This window comes from Oreochromis aureus, linkage group 23 (assembly GCF_013358895.1).
Source record: "Oreochromis aureus strain Israel breed Guangdong linkage group 23, ZZ_aureus, whole genome shotgun sequence".
Lineage (NCBI taxonomy): Eukaryota > Metazoa > Chordata > Actinopteri > Cichliformes > Cichlidae > Oreochromis > Oreochromis aureus.
This window is the reverse complement of record NC_052963.1, coordinates 40,297,024-40,310,677: the sequence shown is the minus strand read 5'-3', so window position 1 is coordinate 40,310,677 and position 13,654 is coordinate 40,297,024. Positions and strand designations below refer to the sequence as shown.

The 13,654-nt window shown below is 38.7% G+C and overlaps 2 protein-coding genes across 4 annotated transcripts in view; both read left to right on the top strand.

Moving 5' to 3' along the window:
- pip5k1ca (phosphatidylinositol-4-phosphate 5-kinase, type I, gamma a) overlaps positions 1-3,403 on the top strand; it is a 55,963-nt gene extending 52,560 nt beyond the window's left edge. For all 3 annotated transcript variants that reach the window (XM_039606780.1, XM_039606779.1, XM_039606781.1), the window contains one exon: positions 297-3,403. In XM_039606780.1, the coding sequence (XP_039462714.1) occupies positions 297-299 (3 nt within the window). In that variant the 3' untranslated portion in view covers positions 300-3,403. The remainder of the gene's footprint in view (positions 1-296) is intronic.
- Positions 3,404-6,094: 2,691 nt separating this feature from the next.
- On the top strand, positions 6,095-11,879 carry LOC116327905 (ras-related protein Rab-11B-like). Its single transcript, XM_031749596.2, has 5 exons — positions 6,095-6,252; positions 8,120-8,315; positions 9,961-10,154; positions 10,269-10,349; positions 10,443-11,879. The coding sequence occupies exons 1-5, from the start codon at positions 6,213-6,215 to the stop codon at positions 10,586-10,588; spliced, it is 657 nt and encodes a 218-aa protein (XP_031605456.1). The 5' UTR covers positions 6,095-6,212; the 3' UTR covers positions 10,589-11,879.
- The last annotated feature ends 1,775 nt before the right edge of the window (positions 11,880-13,654 follow it).

Sequence of the window (13,654 nt, the reverse complement as noted above, 5' to 3'; positions counted from 1 at the left end):
GTGTATATATATGTATATAAGTCATAATTATTATGTCATTGGTAAAAAAACAAACAAAAAAAGTGTTTTCTTTTTTTTAATACCTGCCTTTACCTGCTATTAAGGAACTCTGCCTGAGCTCACTGTCCTGGCTTCCTGTTTGCTTTTCATCTGTAGCTGCACTTTGATTTGATGCCTCTGTGTTTATTTATCATTTCCAAGTAATTAATGAGTGTATACAGGCTGTACACCCAGGGGGGAAATGAAACATTTTCACTTTTCTGAATGCATTAACTCAGTCTGTCTGTCTCCCACAGTAAATCCTGTTTTCTGGCAGACAGGAGTGAACGTCTCAGCGGAGAGGACTCATCAGTCTGAAGTCCAGACCTCAGTGGCAGCAGCGTGATCTCTGTCTGAACCAGGATTTAAAAACATGCATACAGAAACACACTGAGAGGAAAAAGTGACTGGAGTACCAGAGGGAGAAAAGAAAAAACCCTGACAGTGATGATATCACTAGTTTGCAACCATCCCTGCCTTTCACCCTTTGACAAATGAAATTTATTACATCAGTTTAATAAATAATTGTATGTGTGACATAGTGCGCATAAGGCTGTATGTAGTCTTGTATGTTTGACACGCCCAAAAGACCACGATAACCTACTTTTTGTTCTGTTTCACACTAACACAGCCCTCCAACCGACTCTTTCCTGCCGAATCTCTGAAAGTCATTTTTTTTCGTGATATCCTTAATGCTGCAAAGCAGATTTCTCTACATTTTTGAACCTTCATTGTTTAAGGTCACACATACTAGCTAGCAGTCATCTCCTGGGTTCTGTGATCAAACAAAACCACGAGCAGCTCTTTAAAACATTGCTCCATGACACAAATACAGGTTAAAAAAATGCTAAATTGAGTGGATGCTCCTTGTAGAAATGTTCCTGTAAGTTTAAAAGTATTAAAGTTTTCCTTTTTTTAAGCAGCTGTTCATCTTTTGTAGCGAGGTTTTAATAAAGCTATATTAATGCTACTACTGTCCTCGGTTCTCAGTAAAGAAAATGAATGGCACATCCAGAACTAGGAGCATATAAAGTTTCTCCCAGTAAGGAAAACTAATTTGAGGAAAAATGAAATTAAACTCATTAATCTCAAAAATATCTCCAGTGCAATTACCTCAGACTGCAACATATCAGTCATCCTGTGACTGCGCTGGCTGCTGTGTTTCCAACCAGTTTGAAGGAAATCTCCAGCTAAGTGGTAGTAATTGCTGCCAGTATGGTGCCCATTTCCATTATACCGCTGGTGTTGAAGTTAATTAGCTGTGTCTGCTGTTCCATGATAATCTTACCAGAGGTCGTCATCACAAAATTCTGAACAGTTTGATGCTAAAAGATTTTTGCAAAACCAAGTGTGCAAAGTACGTCTTACTAGGCAGGCACCATAGCCTAACATAACTCAGATAAATGGGGCTTTTTCTTTTTTTTTTCTCAAGTCAGTGTATTACGCTTCTGTATCCCGTGATGTTGGAGGGCTCTGTGCTCACGGAACATGAGTTACAGTGAAAACCACTTTGGGCCAATCAAAGCAGAACATCCAGACATCTCTGTCCTTTCAAGTAGTGAAAATATGCAGTTTAACTTTTTTTTTAAAAACATATTCATTTACAGCATTATTAAAACTTAAATCCTGTTGTTACATTTTCATTTCTAAACTTTTCTTCAGCTGTTTTTACTACTGTGAACTTTTAATTATTTGTCTGTTTATATTTGATGGTAATATTCACGACTGGTACTTTTCACTCACAGTTTTTTTTTTTAAATCTATTTGCATCCAAAGACTTTCAGTTTTTGTTTTGATCATTTTCTTCACTGCGGTATTTTGTTCTCTTTTTCATGTGTTGTCTAATTCAGTGTTGTTTTTCACTACACCACATGTTGTGTTCCAATAGCTGAGGGTGATGACTCTTGCCTTCAAAATAGAAGGCGTCAATTACAACACTAAGGCAGCAGACATTGTCATTACAGTAATTTTCATGTCTACACAATGTCTTCCAGTGTTGCCCTATTTTCGGACCGATGCACAGGGATCAGTTGTAACAGTAGAATCAGCATATCAGTTACATTTTCTACATCACCTCCTCACGTCAAGAAATCGGGGAATCTTTCCAATGTTTGTAGATGTAGAGCACCAGTTGTAGTGTTTGAGGTCGATATCGTAGCTGTTACCTGTATATTCCAGTGAACGCAGTGCGTGTTGGCTTGGTGAGACACAGCAGTTTGTGAATGGGTTGAATGTCGTTTGCACTCAATAAAAGGACCTGAAGATGAACTAGTGGTAGAGGCCAAATAAACACTCGTCACATTATCCAGAAGTCAAATTTTCCAGTTCTTAGATAAGTCTCTGCTCACACATGCTGATATTTGGACAGTATTTATTTTAGGATTGCGTGTTTGTGTGTGCGCGCGCATGTGTCTGTGACATCAATCACAGTCATTGTGCATTTAGTGTTTACTGTAGTCTCTCTGTGGCTGAGATCTTAAAACTTACATCTTAAAAACTTAAAGATTTGGAGGTTTTGGGTTTTTTTTTAAACTAACTACAGGCAGTTTCTTCGGTTCGTTGGTACCTTTCTATGTGTGTTTGTGTGTAAGGGAGGACACATCAATGTCAGGTGTTGTAAAATAAGAATCGGTTTGTTCTCATGATGTGCAGTGGCCAGTTGTAATCAGTTTGCTGTTGTTCATCAGATGAAGACCATAGCAGCAATATTTTGTACAGTTTAGCTTTTACGTTAATTGCCTTATTAAGAAATTTTACATGTAGGTCTGTTGTTAATAATTTTTTTCCACTTGTGCTGTTATATTTATTTTTCTTTCTCATAGTTGTGCTCCTGAGAATGTGTACATAAAACTATAAATACATATATAAAGATATACAAATATATTTTCCATTTGAATCGGGAAAATATTATTTTTATTTGGTTTCATTTTTGCTGCTGGGCAAGAAATGATTGCAATCTACATGATTTTACTGTACCATATTCTTCAGTGTGTTTATTGAGATGCAGCTGCTGTATATTTATGGTTTGCAAACCACAGCTGTGTCTTTGTATGATATCCAAAACAGAAAGATTTGTGGGGTTTAATGTACATGCAGATCAATAGGGATTCTTCCAACTGTTCAGCTGTGTTGTGTGTGTTTTCAAATCCCTGTGTGCCCTCATCCAATAGGGAGAGTCCTTTACAGAGACATAGCATGATTTCAAAATGAATATGCATATCAGAAATGTGTATTTATGTATATCTGTGTAAATTCATCTATTTATACATGAGGATAAATAGATGGCTGTGTGTGCGTGTGTTTGGACTCAATCAGAATGAATACAAAATAAAGCAGTTCTATGAATTGTTGTCCATGGAGATGATGTCTCTTTGTTGGGTGGTTTTTCTTCTTTTGGCGGCTCTGTTTGAGTGGATCATCTGCCTCTATGTCACCATATCCATAACATCCACCTCTGTAACACCAACCCTCTACATGTCCTCCTTCATCCATGAAGCTTCTCTGAGGTCTTCCTCTTTTCCTCCTGTCGGTCAGCTCCATATTCAACATCCTTCATCCAATATATCAACTATTGCACATGTCCAAACCATCTCAGCCTCGTCACTCTAACTTTGTCTCCAAACACCTCAACCTGAGTTGTCCCTCTGATCTAACTTCTAATCTTGTCCATCCTGGTCCCCCTCCTAACATTTTTATCTCTACCACCCCTGACACGGCCTCCTGTCTTTTGTCAGTGTCACCATCTCTGTCTACCATCTTGTAAACCTTCTCTTTCACTCTGGCAGCTATCCTTCTGTCACAAATAAATCCTGACACTCATCTCCACCCTGCCTGCACTCTCTTCTTCAATTCTCTGCTTTGGATGATCGACCCCAGGTATTTAAACTGATCTACACTACCGCTACTCCTTGCATCTTCACTGTTACACCTATCTCCCTCATTTACATTTATTCGGTCTTGCATCTACTGCCTTCCATTCCTCTTCAGGCCAAACATCTGCCTTTCCTGACTCTCTTCCACTCCCTCTCTATTCTCACAGTCATCTACGAACATCATCGTCCTCAGAAACTCTTGCCTGACCTTAGCTGTCAATTTGTCCATTGCCACCACAAACAAGAAGGGGCTCAGAGCTGATCCCTGAAGTAATCCCACCCCCACCTGGAACCCATCTGTCATTCCTACCGTGCACCTCACCATGCCCTGCATTAGCTTCTCTGACACTCCTGGCAAAATAATCATGCGACATGGAAACGAAACTTTGAACATGGCCACTGGAGAAACTTATCACATAAACCTCTATTTCTGACTCCACAAATCATTAGTAAGTAATTAAATACTGCAGACCTAAGGAGTCAAAAACATTTTAATTCATGGGTCACATGCTGCCCAGTTTGATCTCCACGTAACTTTTATCTTAACCTATTTAAAAAAGCATGCCAAACTTGTCACTGAAAACAATATCCCGTGAACAGGCCATTTCTATAAACTGATGATGAACAGCCTCTCTTAAGAAAAACATGTCTCAGCTTTATGACTGGAAACAGTGATGATTCACAGAAATGCACTAGCATAACTCCTCGGCTCAAACATCATATTTCTGTGTGGTAGTAAAAAGACTATGGGTAATGTCTTTGTCAGTAACAAGGCAGTAAACCGAACAATGACTCAGACCTCTGGCTCAGATAAAACAGTTCCTAGCAGCACAATGCTTCCTTTGCAATATTTACATTGTAAAAAGTCATTCACCCAGCCAATGCAAATCCTTTAGTGGCTTGGTTCTGCTCAGTGGACAATGTGTTTGAGAACTCCTGCATGAGGCCACAAAACATATAGGGAAACCTGAAATGTGCCCCATCCAGCATCTAGAGTATTGTCTATGTCAGATTTCTTTTCAACTTGAAGGCATTTCACCTCTCATCCGAATGGCCTCTTCAGTTCTAAAAGTTGAACGGAAGTCTCACATTATTAATCCTGTAAGCATGACAGGGGTTGTTGTTTTTGTAGAGTGCTATAAATATGGCCACTTGGTGGTGCCACTTCAAAGATTTATCAGAAGAAACAACCAAAATATGTTTTAAATAACTAAAGTAAATCTAAGAAGCTGATATTTTGCTCTGGATCACAATGGACAGACTAAGCTTTAACATCATTGAGATTGTTATCCTAAGACCATGAAAATGGCTGTAGGACTGCAGGAGAGGCTGTAAATTTGCACATGCAAAAGCAGAAAGCTAGGAAAGCCACATGATCTCATTCGAGATAATCCCTTTAACCTCTTTAGCCCAGCCCTTTAAATATAATGTATCAGTAGAACATTATCTCTGCCACAGGCAATGACCACAGACATACAGGCACACCTGAGTGTAATCTCAAATCTAGCTTTTTCTCTAATTGTAAGAACAAGAATAATTGCATCACCAGCTGCTTGTGTTGGCCTAGGCACATCCTCTCAGGTAAAAATTACTATAGAAGAAGTAATCAGGTCATAATACAGTCTATAACTTAGATCTTTTACTCAAGTTAAAGTGGAAAAAAAACTTTCTCAACACTTACTCGGTAAAATATGTTTTAGCAATATTCAAAGTATTAAACCATTTCTGACCAGGGTATTATAGTTACCTACAACTATAATCACTTAAATGAAAAAGGAAAAAAAAATAAACGATAAAGCTAGATAAAGATAAAATATGAACATAGTATAACAATAATAGATGATATATCTCGCTTTCTCTAGTACAGTGTAATATAGTGTTTCCGTCTTGGTATATATTGTGCAATACTTTTTACTTCCAACATTGAAAACAAGAAAAAAATACCTCTCTTGTGTGTGTGTGTGTGTGTGTGTGTGTGTGTGTGTGTGTGTGGGGGGAGTACGTCGACGAGCTCTGAAGGCTCCGAGCATCCAAATTAGGAGAACAAAGGCTGCGATGGTAGCCGTGTTTTTCAAGGTACACGATGATTGGCCAACATCTTCAAAGAACTCATGTGATTGGTGGATTTGTCTGTCAGTCAATAAGATTAACTTTTCAATTGGTCTAACTCGAAGTTGCTAAACTCACGTGCCTTTCCTCTTCCTAGAAGGCGGTGCCTGCTGGTTGTTACCTGCTGGTGGAGAAGCTTGTTGTTGTTATTGTTGTTGTTTGTGTTAAAGTTTGAAAAATACATCTTCTAAAATGGGAGCCCGAGACGATGAATACGACTACCTGTTCAAAGGTAAGTTTATCTCTGAAGGGGGATAAATGTCAGCAGCTCGGTCGTCTTTAATATGGCTCTCGGTAACAACAGGAGCAACTGAGGAAGTCAGTAATGCTAAAGTTAGCTCCACTGGTAGCAAAGTAGCAAACGATAAAACGATACCTGCTGAAAAAACTGACGCTGCTGCAGGTAGAGTTTGGAAATTCTGTGAACAAATGTGCATTCCCTAGCTTTAGGATACACCCCATCCCAGTGAGTGAGTTTAGACACGGCAGCTGTCAGGCTGCTTAAAGTGTGTTTAAGTAGCTAGCCGCTAACATCACAACGACGTTCCTACTTTGAAGTTAACTGAAACGAATCCATATTCTGATTATATTTCATCTGTAAATCATACGTAAATCAATTAGCTGGATAACTTGGTGATAACGACCTTGAATATGCCTAACAGGAATAATTAATGTCATTTTATTTTCTCTGACATCATCAAATTTGTTTGTCGTCACGTTAATATTTGACAAAATCTGTCTAATATTAGTGAAGGTGGTGTGCATGAACCAAAGTGAAATTGTAGCGTAAAGTCACTTTGAAAATGTCAGTGTTAAAAAAAATTGGATTTTTTTAAGTATTAAAAATATTAAAGCTGATGAGCGACATCATTAAGAAAAGGGGAAGCAGTTGTGGAAACTAGGATAAGAAGAAAGCTGATGATAAGTTAGCAGCGGTATGGCTTCATGCTGAGAAAGGGCACTACAGATGTGATGCCTCCTTTGAAAAGTGTAGAGAAGGTCAGAGAGTGCTTCACTGTGTCTTTGTGGAATTAGAGAAAACGAACGATCGAGAGGAACTGTGGTACTGTATCAGGAAGTCAGAGGTAGCAGGGAAGTATGTGAGGCTGGTGCAGGACATGTATGAGGGCAGTGAGCCAGTGGTGACACTGGGTTCTGACCGTTTGATCCACCTAAGCCTCTTCTTGTTTGCAGTAGTGATGGACAGACTGACAGATAATGTGGGACTAATAAAGGTTATCTTATAAGGCCAGGGAGGAGTCTCTGTGAACTGTCATGTTTGCAGATGATACTGTGATCTGTAGTGAGCATACGAGGCAGCTGGAATAGAGACTGGATAGGTGATGGTATGAACTAGGAGAGAAGAGTAATGAATGTCAGTAGAAGCAAGTCAGAATACGTCTGTGAATGAGAGGGAGAAAAGTGAATAGGTAAGCATGCAAATAGCTGAGGTAGTGAAGGTAGAGACGTTTTAATACCTGGGGTCAAGAAAGGGTAGAGTGGATGGACACGAATTTTAGGTGTGATTTGTGACAGAAAGACAGCAGCAAGAGTGAAAACAAAGCTTTACAATATGGTAGTGAGACCTACTGCAATGTATGGCTTGGAAACTGTGACTATGAGGAATAAACAGGAGGTCGAGCTGGAGGAGGAGGAGGCAAAGCTGAAGATGCTAAAAGTTTCATTAGGTGGGACCATAATGAACAAGATTAGAAATGAGGACATCAGAGGGATTTAGATAGAAAGCTAGGCAAGTCTGAGATTATTTGGACGTGCAGAGAAGAGATAGTGAATGTTGAGTATGGAGCTGCCAGGGAGGGAAAAAAAGAGGAAAAACCTTAGAGGAGGTTGCAGAGGGTGTGTGTGACAGAGGAGGAGGTTAGAGATAGGGTGAGATGGAGGCAGGCAGGCAATCTGCTGTGGTGACCCCTAAAGGAAAGGTTTGACTGACTTAAATTAAAAAATGTTTCTCTGGGCTGGCTTTGCAGCGTAACGGGTGGGAATGCTGCAGCCTTAAGTGAGCCATGGTAGACCGCTGACACAGCAGGTCTCCTGTTTGCTTTGTTTTTTTATGGTTATGGTGTGTATTTTGATTCTAGTTGTACTAATTGGAGACTCTGGAGTGGGGAAGAGTAATCTGCTGTCCCGGTTCACAAGAAATGAATTCAACTTGGAGAGCAAGAGCACCATAGGGGTGGAGTTCGCAACCCGCAGCATTCAGGTGGATGGCAAGACGATAAAAGCTCAAATCTGGGACACAGCTGGGCAGGAGCGCTACAGAGCCATCACCTCAGCGTGAGTTTGTTTTGTCGTATGACTTACTTAAGGTGTTATGTTAGTAATGGTTATTTATAAGGTAATGTTCACACGCTTAGACAATTATAATATGATGTGTCTTTACTAATAATTGTGGCTGAGTAGTGCGTGTTTGAACCCTTAAGGCACTAGACCTGGGGATCTGTGACATACAAAGCCATTATCCTATTTAAATTTTAATTTTACATCCAAGTTTTACATAAATTAATTGTCCAAATTCCTTTTGTTATCAGGAGGAATTAATCACCCAAGAGGAACCATTTTGTAACAGCTGTTTATGTAGCCGGTCTGGCCTGAAACTCTGATTGCCGTGTTCTCTACGTTGTGTTGTGTGAATGATGAGAGGAGTCAACTCTCGCTTTGCCAGCTGGGGCGGGTTTATTCTCCCAAAACTGTTCAAAATAAAAACAAGTCAGTAAAGCAACTTCATTTGACTGGGCTTCTGCATGCACACCTCTCCTTAGCAGGGCCTCTAGGCGACTGAGGTGTGACATACTAACAAATTTCATCAACAAATTGAGCTACTAAAATACTCAATTTGTTACATGTTTTTATAGATGTATTCAAAATGCACTACATCGTGACCATTTAGTAACAATTTCCTCGTCAACAAAATTATGCTTTAGGGAGACCCCATTCACCAGTGGCATTTTTATATATTTTTTAGTTATATATGTATATATTTAACAATAGGCTGAAACAGTGAACGTGAATTACAAAAAGAATTACAAAGCAACAAAAGATATAACCAATATACATGACACAAAAGTAGAAAGAGGGAGCTCACATACCTGTTCAAAATATAAACAACTCAGTACAGCAAATTTGACTGGGCTTCTGCATGCACACCTTTAAGGGAGAGAGAAGAATAGAGGACCACATGAGAAACCACCTGTATGCTCCTGTGCCTTAACTCTAAAACATCCAACAAAACTGTGAGACAAAATACATAAAGGGAACAAGCAATCTTTGAATCACTTTTGTTTACTTTAACTGTGTTTAATCGCTCTGTAACCGGGAACACTAGCATACGCTCACCTCTCCTCAGCAGGGCCTCTAGGCGACTGAGGAGAATAGCGAAGTGACTTTGTAAGAAGTCAAAGGTCACACAAACAAAATAAAAGCTCCCAAAATATAAATGCAAAAAATAAATATATATACATACATACATATGTACATAAACGATATTGACAAAGCAAAATATAAATTATTTTTTAATACACCCGTTACATTTATATCTATAAAAAGTAGTACAAGGTATAAAGTGCCATACAAGAAATCTTGCTGGAGATGGCTGGAGTCTTGTGGTGACAGATTGGTGGCACAATTTTTTGTTTTTTTGTTGTTGTTTTTTTCAGCAAAAGCAGCAAGCCATTGCTCCATTGGATCCTGCTCTGTTTTCTTTGTATTGTTTGTGTCCTCCTTATTTCTGTGGGGATAGAAATCATTGTGAACCTTAGTGTCTTTATATGAAACTGTTATTAGTCAATATTATAATCAAAATAAGTGTAAAAGAAAATAAATTTGGGTTTTAATTTCTGTTTATGGTTTAAACTAATATTAAACCATGTTAATGTTAAAATGTTAGAAGATAATGATGGCTTTATGGCTTTATCTTGATCAGGTATTATCGGGGCGCAGTCGGGGCTCTCCTAGTTTACGATATTGCGAAGCACCTGACGTACGAGAATGTGGAGCGCTGGTTGAAGGAGCTGAGGGACCACGCTGACAACAACATCGTCATCATGCTGGTTGGAAACAAGAGCGACCTTCGACATCTCAGGGCCGTGCCCACTGATGAGGCCCGAGCATTTGCAGGTGGATTTTTGAGTGTTCTTTGTATTGCTTTGGAGCAGTCAAAGTAGCTCCTTAACATTCAGTTAAATTGCTGTAAACAAAAAATCAGTTTTCTTTCTTTTTTTTTAACCTTAGAAAAGAACACTCTTTCATTTATTGAAACTTCAGCCTTGGACTCCACTAATGTAGAAGAAGCATTCAAGAGCATTCTCACAGGTAAAAAATAAAAATAAAGTGTGAACTCAACTCATTAATCATCCAGGTACTCTACTTTTAGACCTTCTCTTATGCCATTGTTTTCTTTCCTAGAAATCTACCGTATCGTATCTCAGAAGCAAATATCAGACAGATCTGCACACGAAGATTCTCCAGGCAACAATGTAGTGGACATAAGTGTCCCCCCAACCATGGATGGGCAGAGGGGCAACAAACTCCCCTGCTGCCAAAGCCTGTGACCCTCCTTTTTTCTTTTTCTGGTTGACTTTGTGTCAGAGTTTTCTCTTTTCCCTTCTACTGTCAGATGCTGTCATTTTACCCTCATGGGTTCAGAAGTCAAAGAAGTGTTTGACACAGAGACTCTTAGATTTGACATTCCTTTATGCTGTTTTCTTCTTTGTTTGTCTGAGTCCCGTGTCAAAACAACTTGTCTAAAATACGAAGACTGAGAAGAAAGACAATTGTTAAGCTGTTAACTACAATCTCTTTTTAATTCACTAGATGATGATCCTATTGACCCACTCCACCTGAAGGAGTGGTGAGGGATCAGTAGGCCTGTTTATGAGTGCTGAGAGGTGTTTTTACTCGCTTCCTTTTCTCAGCGTGATCTGCTGCAGTGGAGTCTCATTTTCATGTTGGGTTGACCTGATTCTGCCTGTCTTGCAATGTGGGTGCAGAAGAGGAGATGAGAGGAAGGTTCGTTTGGAGTGCTGATGTGTGGTCTGTCAAGAGTTTCTGGTTGCCTCTTTAATTTTAATTTTCCTCTTTTGCACTGTGTGCCCACTCTGGCATGAAATTAGCATGAGCTGGGGACCAGACTGGCTATGAATGACTGACTCATTATAGGCAAGCGTGAAACACATGACACATTATTGTTTGTTTGTGTGTGTGGGAATTTTAGTTTTGTACACAAACATACCAAAGGAAACAATCAGAATCAGTTTGGGGAAGCTCATTTCACCGTGTTCAAGGATGCTACGATTGCAGGTGATTGCTAAAAGGTCCAGGCTATTTGCAACAAATGCGTAACAGTCCACAGGAGATGCATTGTTATAAGTTGTGGTGCATGATGTCAAACTTTAATTTCAGAATCAAATTGGGGATTTTTGCACTAGAGTCCAGTTATTTCAGTGGAACCTTATATTTCAAAATGGCATTAAATTTTCATCAGGTAGCATTTTGCTACCTGTAAGGAAAACAATGCTGAGAGAAAAGGAAAAATGAAGTTGAAGTTGTAACATTTCTGTACCGAATGAGCCATTGCTGTCATTAATCCTAACTGTTGAATAGGAATTGATAAAAGTTTGTAAACTCAGAACATTATCCATGGAAAACCAATAAATAAATACTCCCCACATACTGCTTTCACTTCAGCAACATTAATGGGTTTTACTTGAAAAAATGGAAGTGAAAATCAGAAATGCAAATTTTGTTTTCATACTTGAGTGGAGAAAAATATTTCCACCCATCTGGCTGAAGTGCTGTCATGCATTAGGTGTTCATGAGAAAGCATCTCATACATTTCCTAAATGTGAATGCAATGTGAGCAGATATAATCTTTTTTCCTACTTTTGCATTACACCAGAAAATACTGAATCATAAATAAACCCTGTCCATATGACCATACAGCAGACAGTCATTTTGGGATGCCTTACTCAGCTGGGTTGTTTTAATAATTGACAGATGGGTTTCTTAGGCATTTGGGATACAAACCTACTTTTTTAGGTTGTATTCAAAATTATTAGAAATGTATAAATAAGGTTAAAGCGATAAAATTAGGATGGTTTACTACATGTAACATCTCAGTGCACATTCAGGGCAGGCCTTCCTGTCTCCAAAGCACATTTAAAACAAGAAGTGCCAATTCTGAGAGTACACTACTGTGAGAAAGCAGGTGGCAGGTGGCCTTGATGACAAGGTTTGTGAGCATTATAACTCAAGAGTGGGATGACAGGGTTTTCAAATTCATCCTATGAGCACATCTGATAAAAATCTCGAAAAAATTGGAATCTCAGTGACCTTGACCTCAAGGACATAGGTCAACTTTTTGAAAAGCACCTAGGTTTTCAGGTGCATCTGAGGGTGTCTCGGGTGTAAAAGAAGGTTTCAGGTTTTTCTTCAGTAGCTGAAAAGCTGCTCTGTTGTATTTAGATAAGGTGACTCACTTGGCCATTGCACCTCTATTATACAGTCATTGATTCAAACAGATACTATGATCATGAATTTGTTCTACTCCTACTTGCGTTAATGACTTTGTCTTTAAACTAACATATGTTAATAGTTGTGGCTATTATAGACCACCATATGTGTTGAATCACTATGCAATTTGATGGGATGACCCAATGTAATTTTAGGTGGGAAAAATATATTTTAAATGAAACAAAATACTAGGCTAAAGAAAGAAAACTTCCAATGAGCTTGAGAGTCATTAATTGGCCACCTTTGTTCTTCAACACAGCGTGAACTCTGAGGCAAGCTTTCTTGTAGTTTCTTTAAGTAGTCTTCAGGAATAGTTCTACAGGCCACAGTCTATCTAAATCTGACACTGTTTTTCTGAGTGCATAAATCCATTACCTTTGACAAAATCCCTGTCACCACAGGCTGAAATGCAGGCCCAAACCATCAGAGCTTCCACCGTGTTTTACAGATGGCTGTAAATACTCATTGTTGTATATTTCTTGAACCAAACATTTTCTTTTTGGCTTGTGACATTTTTATTTTTTTTTTTGTTCTCCACTTGTCCAGTTTCCGCAAAATATCCAAGGTTCAGTACGCACAGTACTGAGATATGCTCATTTTTGGCTAATAGTGCTTTGAGAATCACCTTCTTGGTACAGAAATACTATTTTATATCTGTCAAATTGGTATCTTTGGGACTTTCTGTAGATTAAAATAGAATCTTAGTTGTTACTAAGAGCCTTAAAATAGGCTCTTAGTGTCTGAACATAAACTTAAAATTATTTCTTTGCTAAGTTGTCATGTTACGTATAGACATGACACTGGTTCATCCCTTGAGTTTAAAGCATTTTTTATGCATAAATGTTACATAGGTCAGTTGTAAGCAGTTCACCTAGCAAAAAACACTCCTCTGAAAATGGGTGCAAGGCAGAGAAAAGGAAAAATCAATCAATCAATAAATAAAAGCTTTCAGAAAGGGCAGAAAGAAAGTTTTCAATTTGACTTTATGGAAGCAAATATAAAGAAATGAAGGGCGAATAGAGATTTTTGCACAGTATCATAAATTATGTGATTTAATTATTTGCATGTTTAAGGTTACATTTACTCACTGCACCATCTCGTGGTAC

Excerpts from the sequence above, each read along its gene's own strand:
- LOC116327905 (XM_031749596.2), top strand. The coding sequence starts at position 6,213 with ATGGGAGCCCGAGACGATGAATACGACTACCTGTTCAAAG. Across the intron at positions 8,316-9,960 it reads TACAGAGCCATCACCTCAGC|GTATTATCGGGGCGCAGTCG; the intron begins GTGAGTTTGTTT and ends TATCTTGATCAG. Across the intron at positions 10,155-10,268 it reads TGAGGCCCGAGCATTTGCAG|AAAAGAACACTCTTTCATTT; the intron begins GTGGATTTTTGA and ends TTTTAACCTTAG.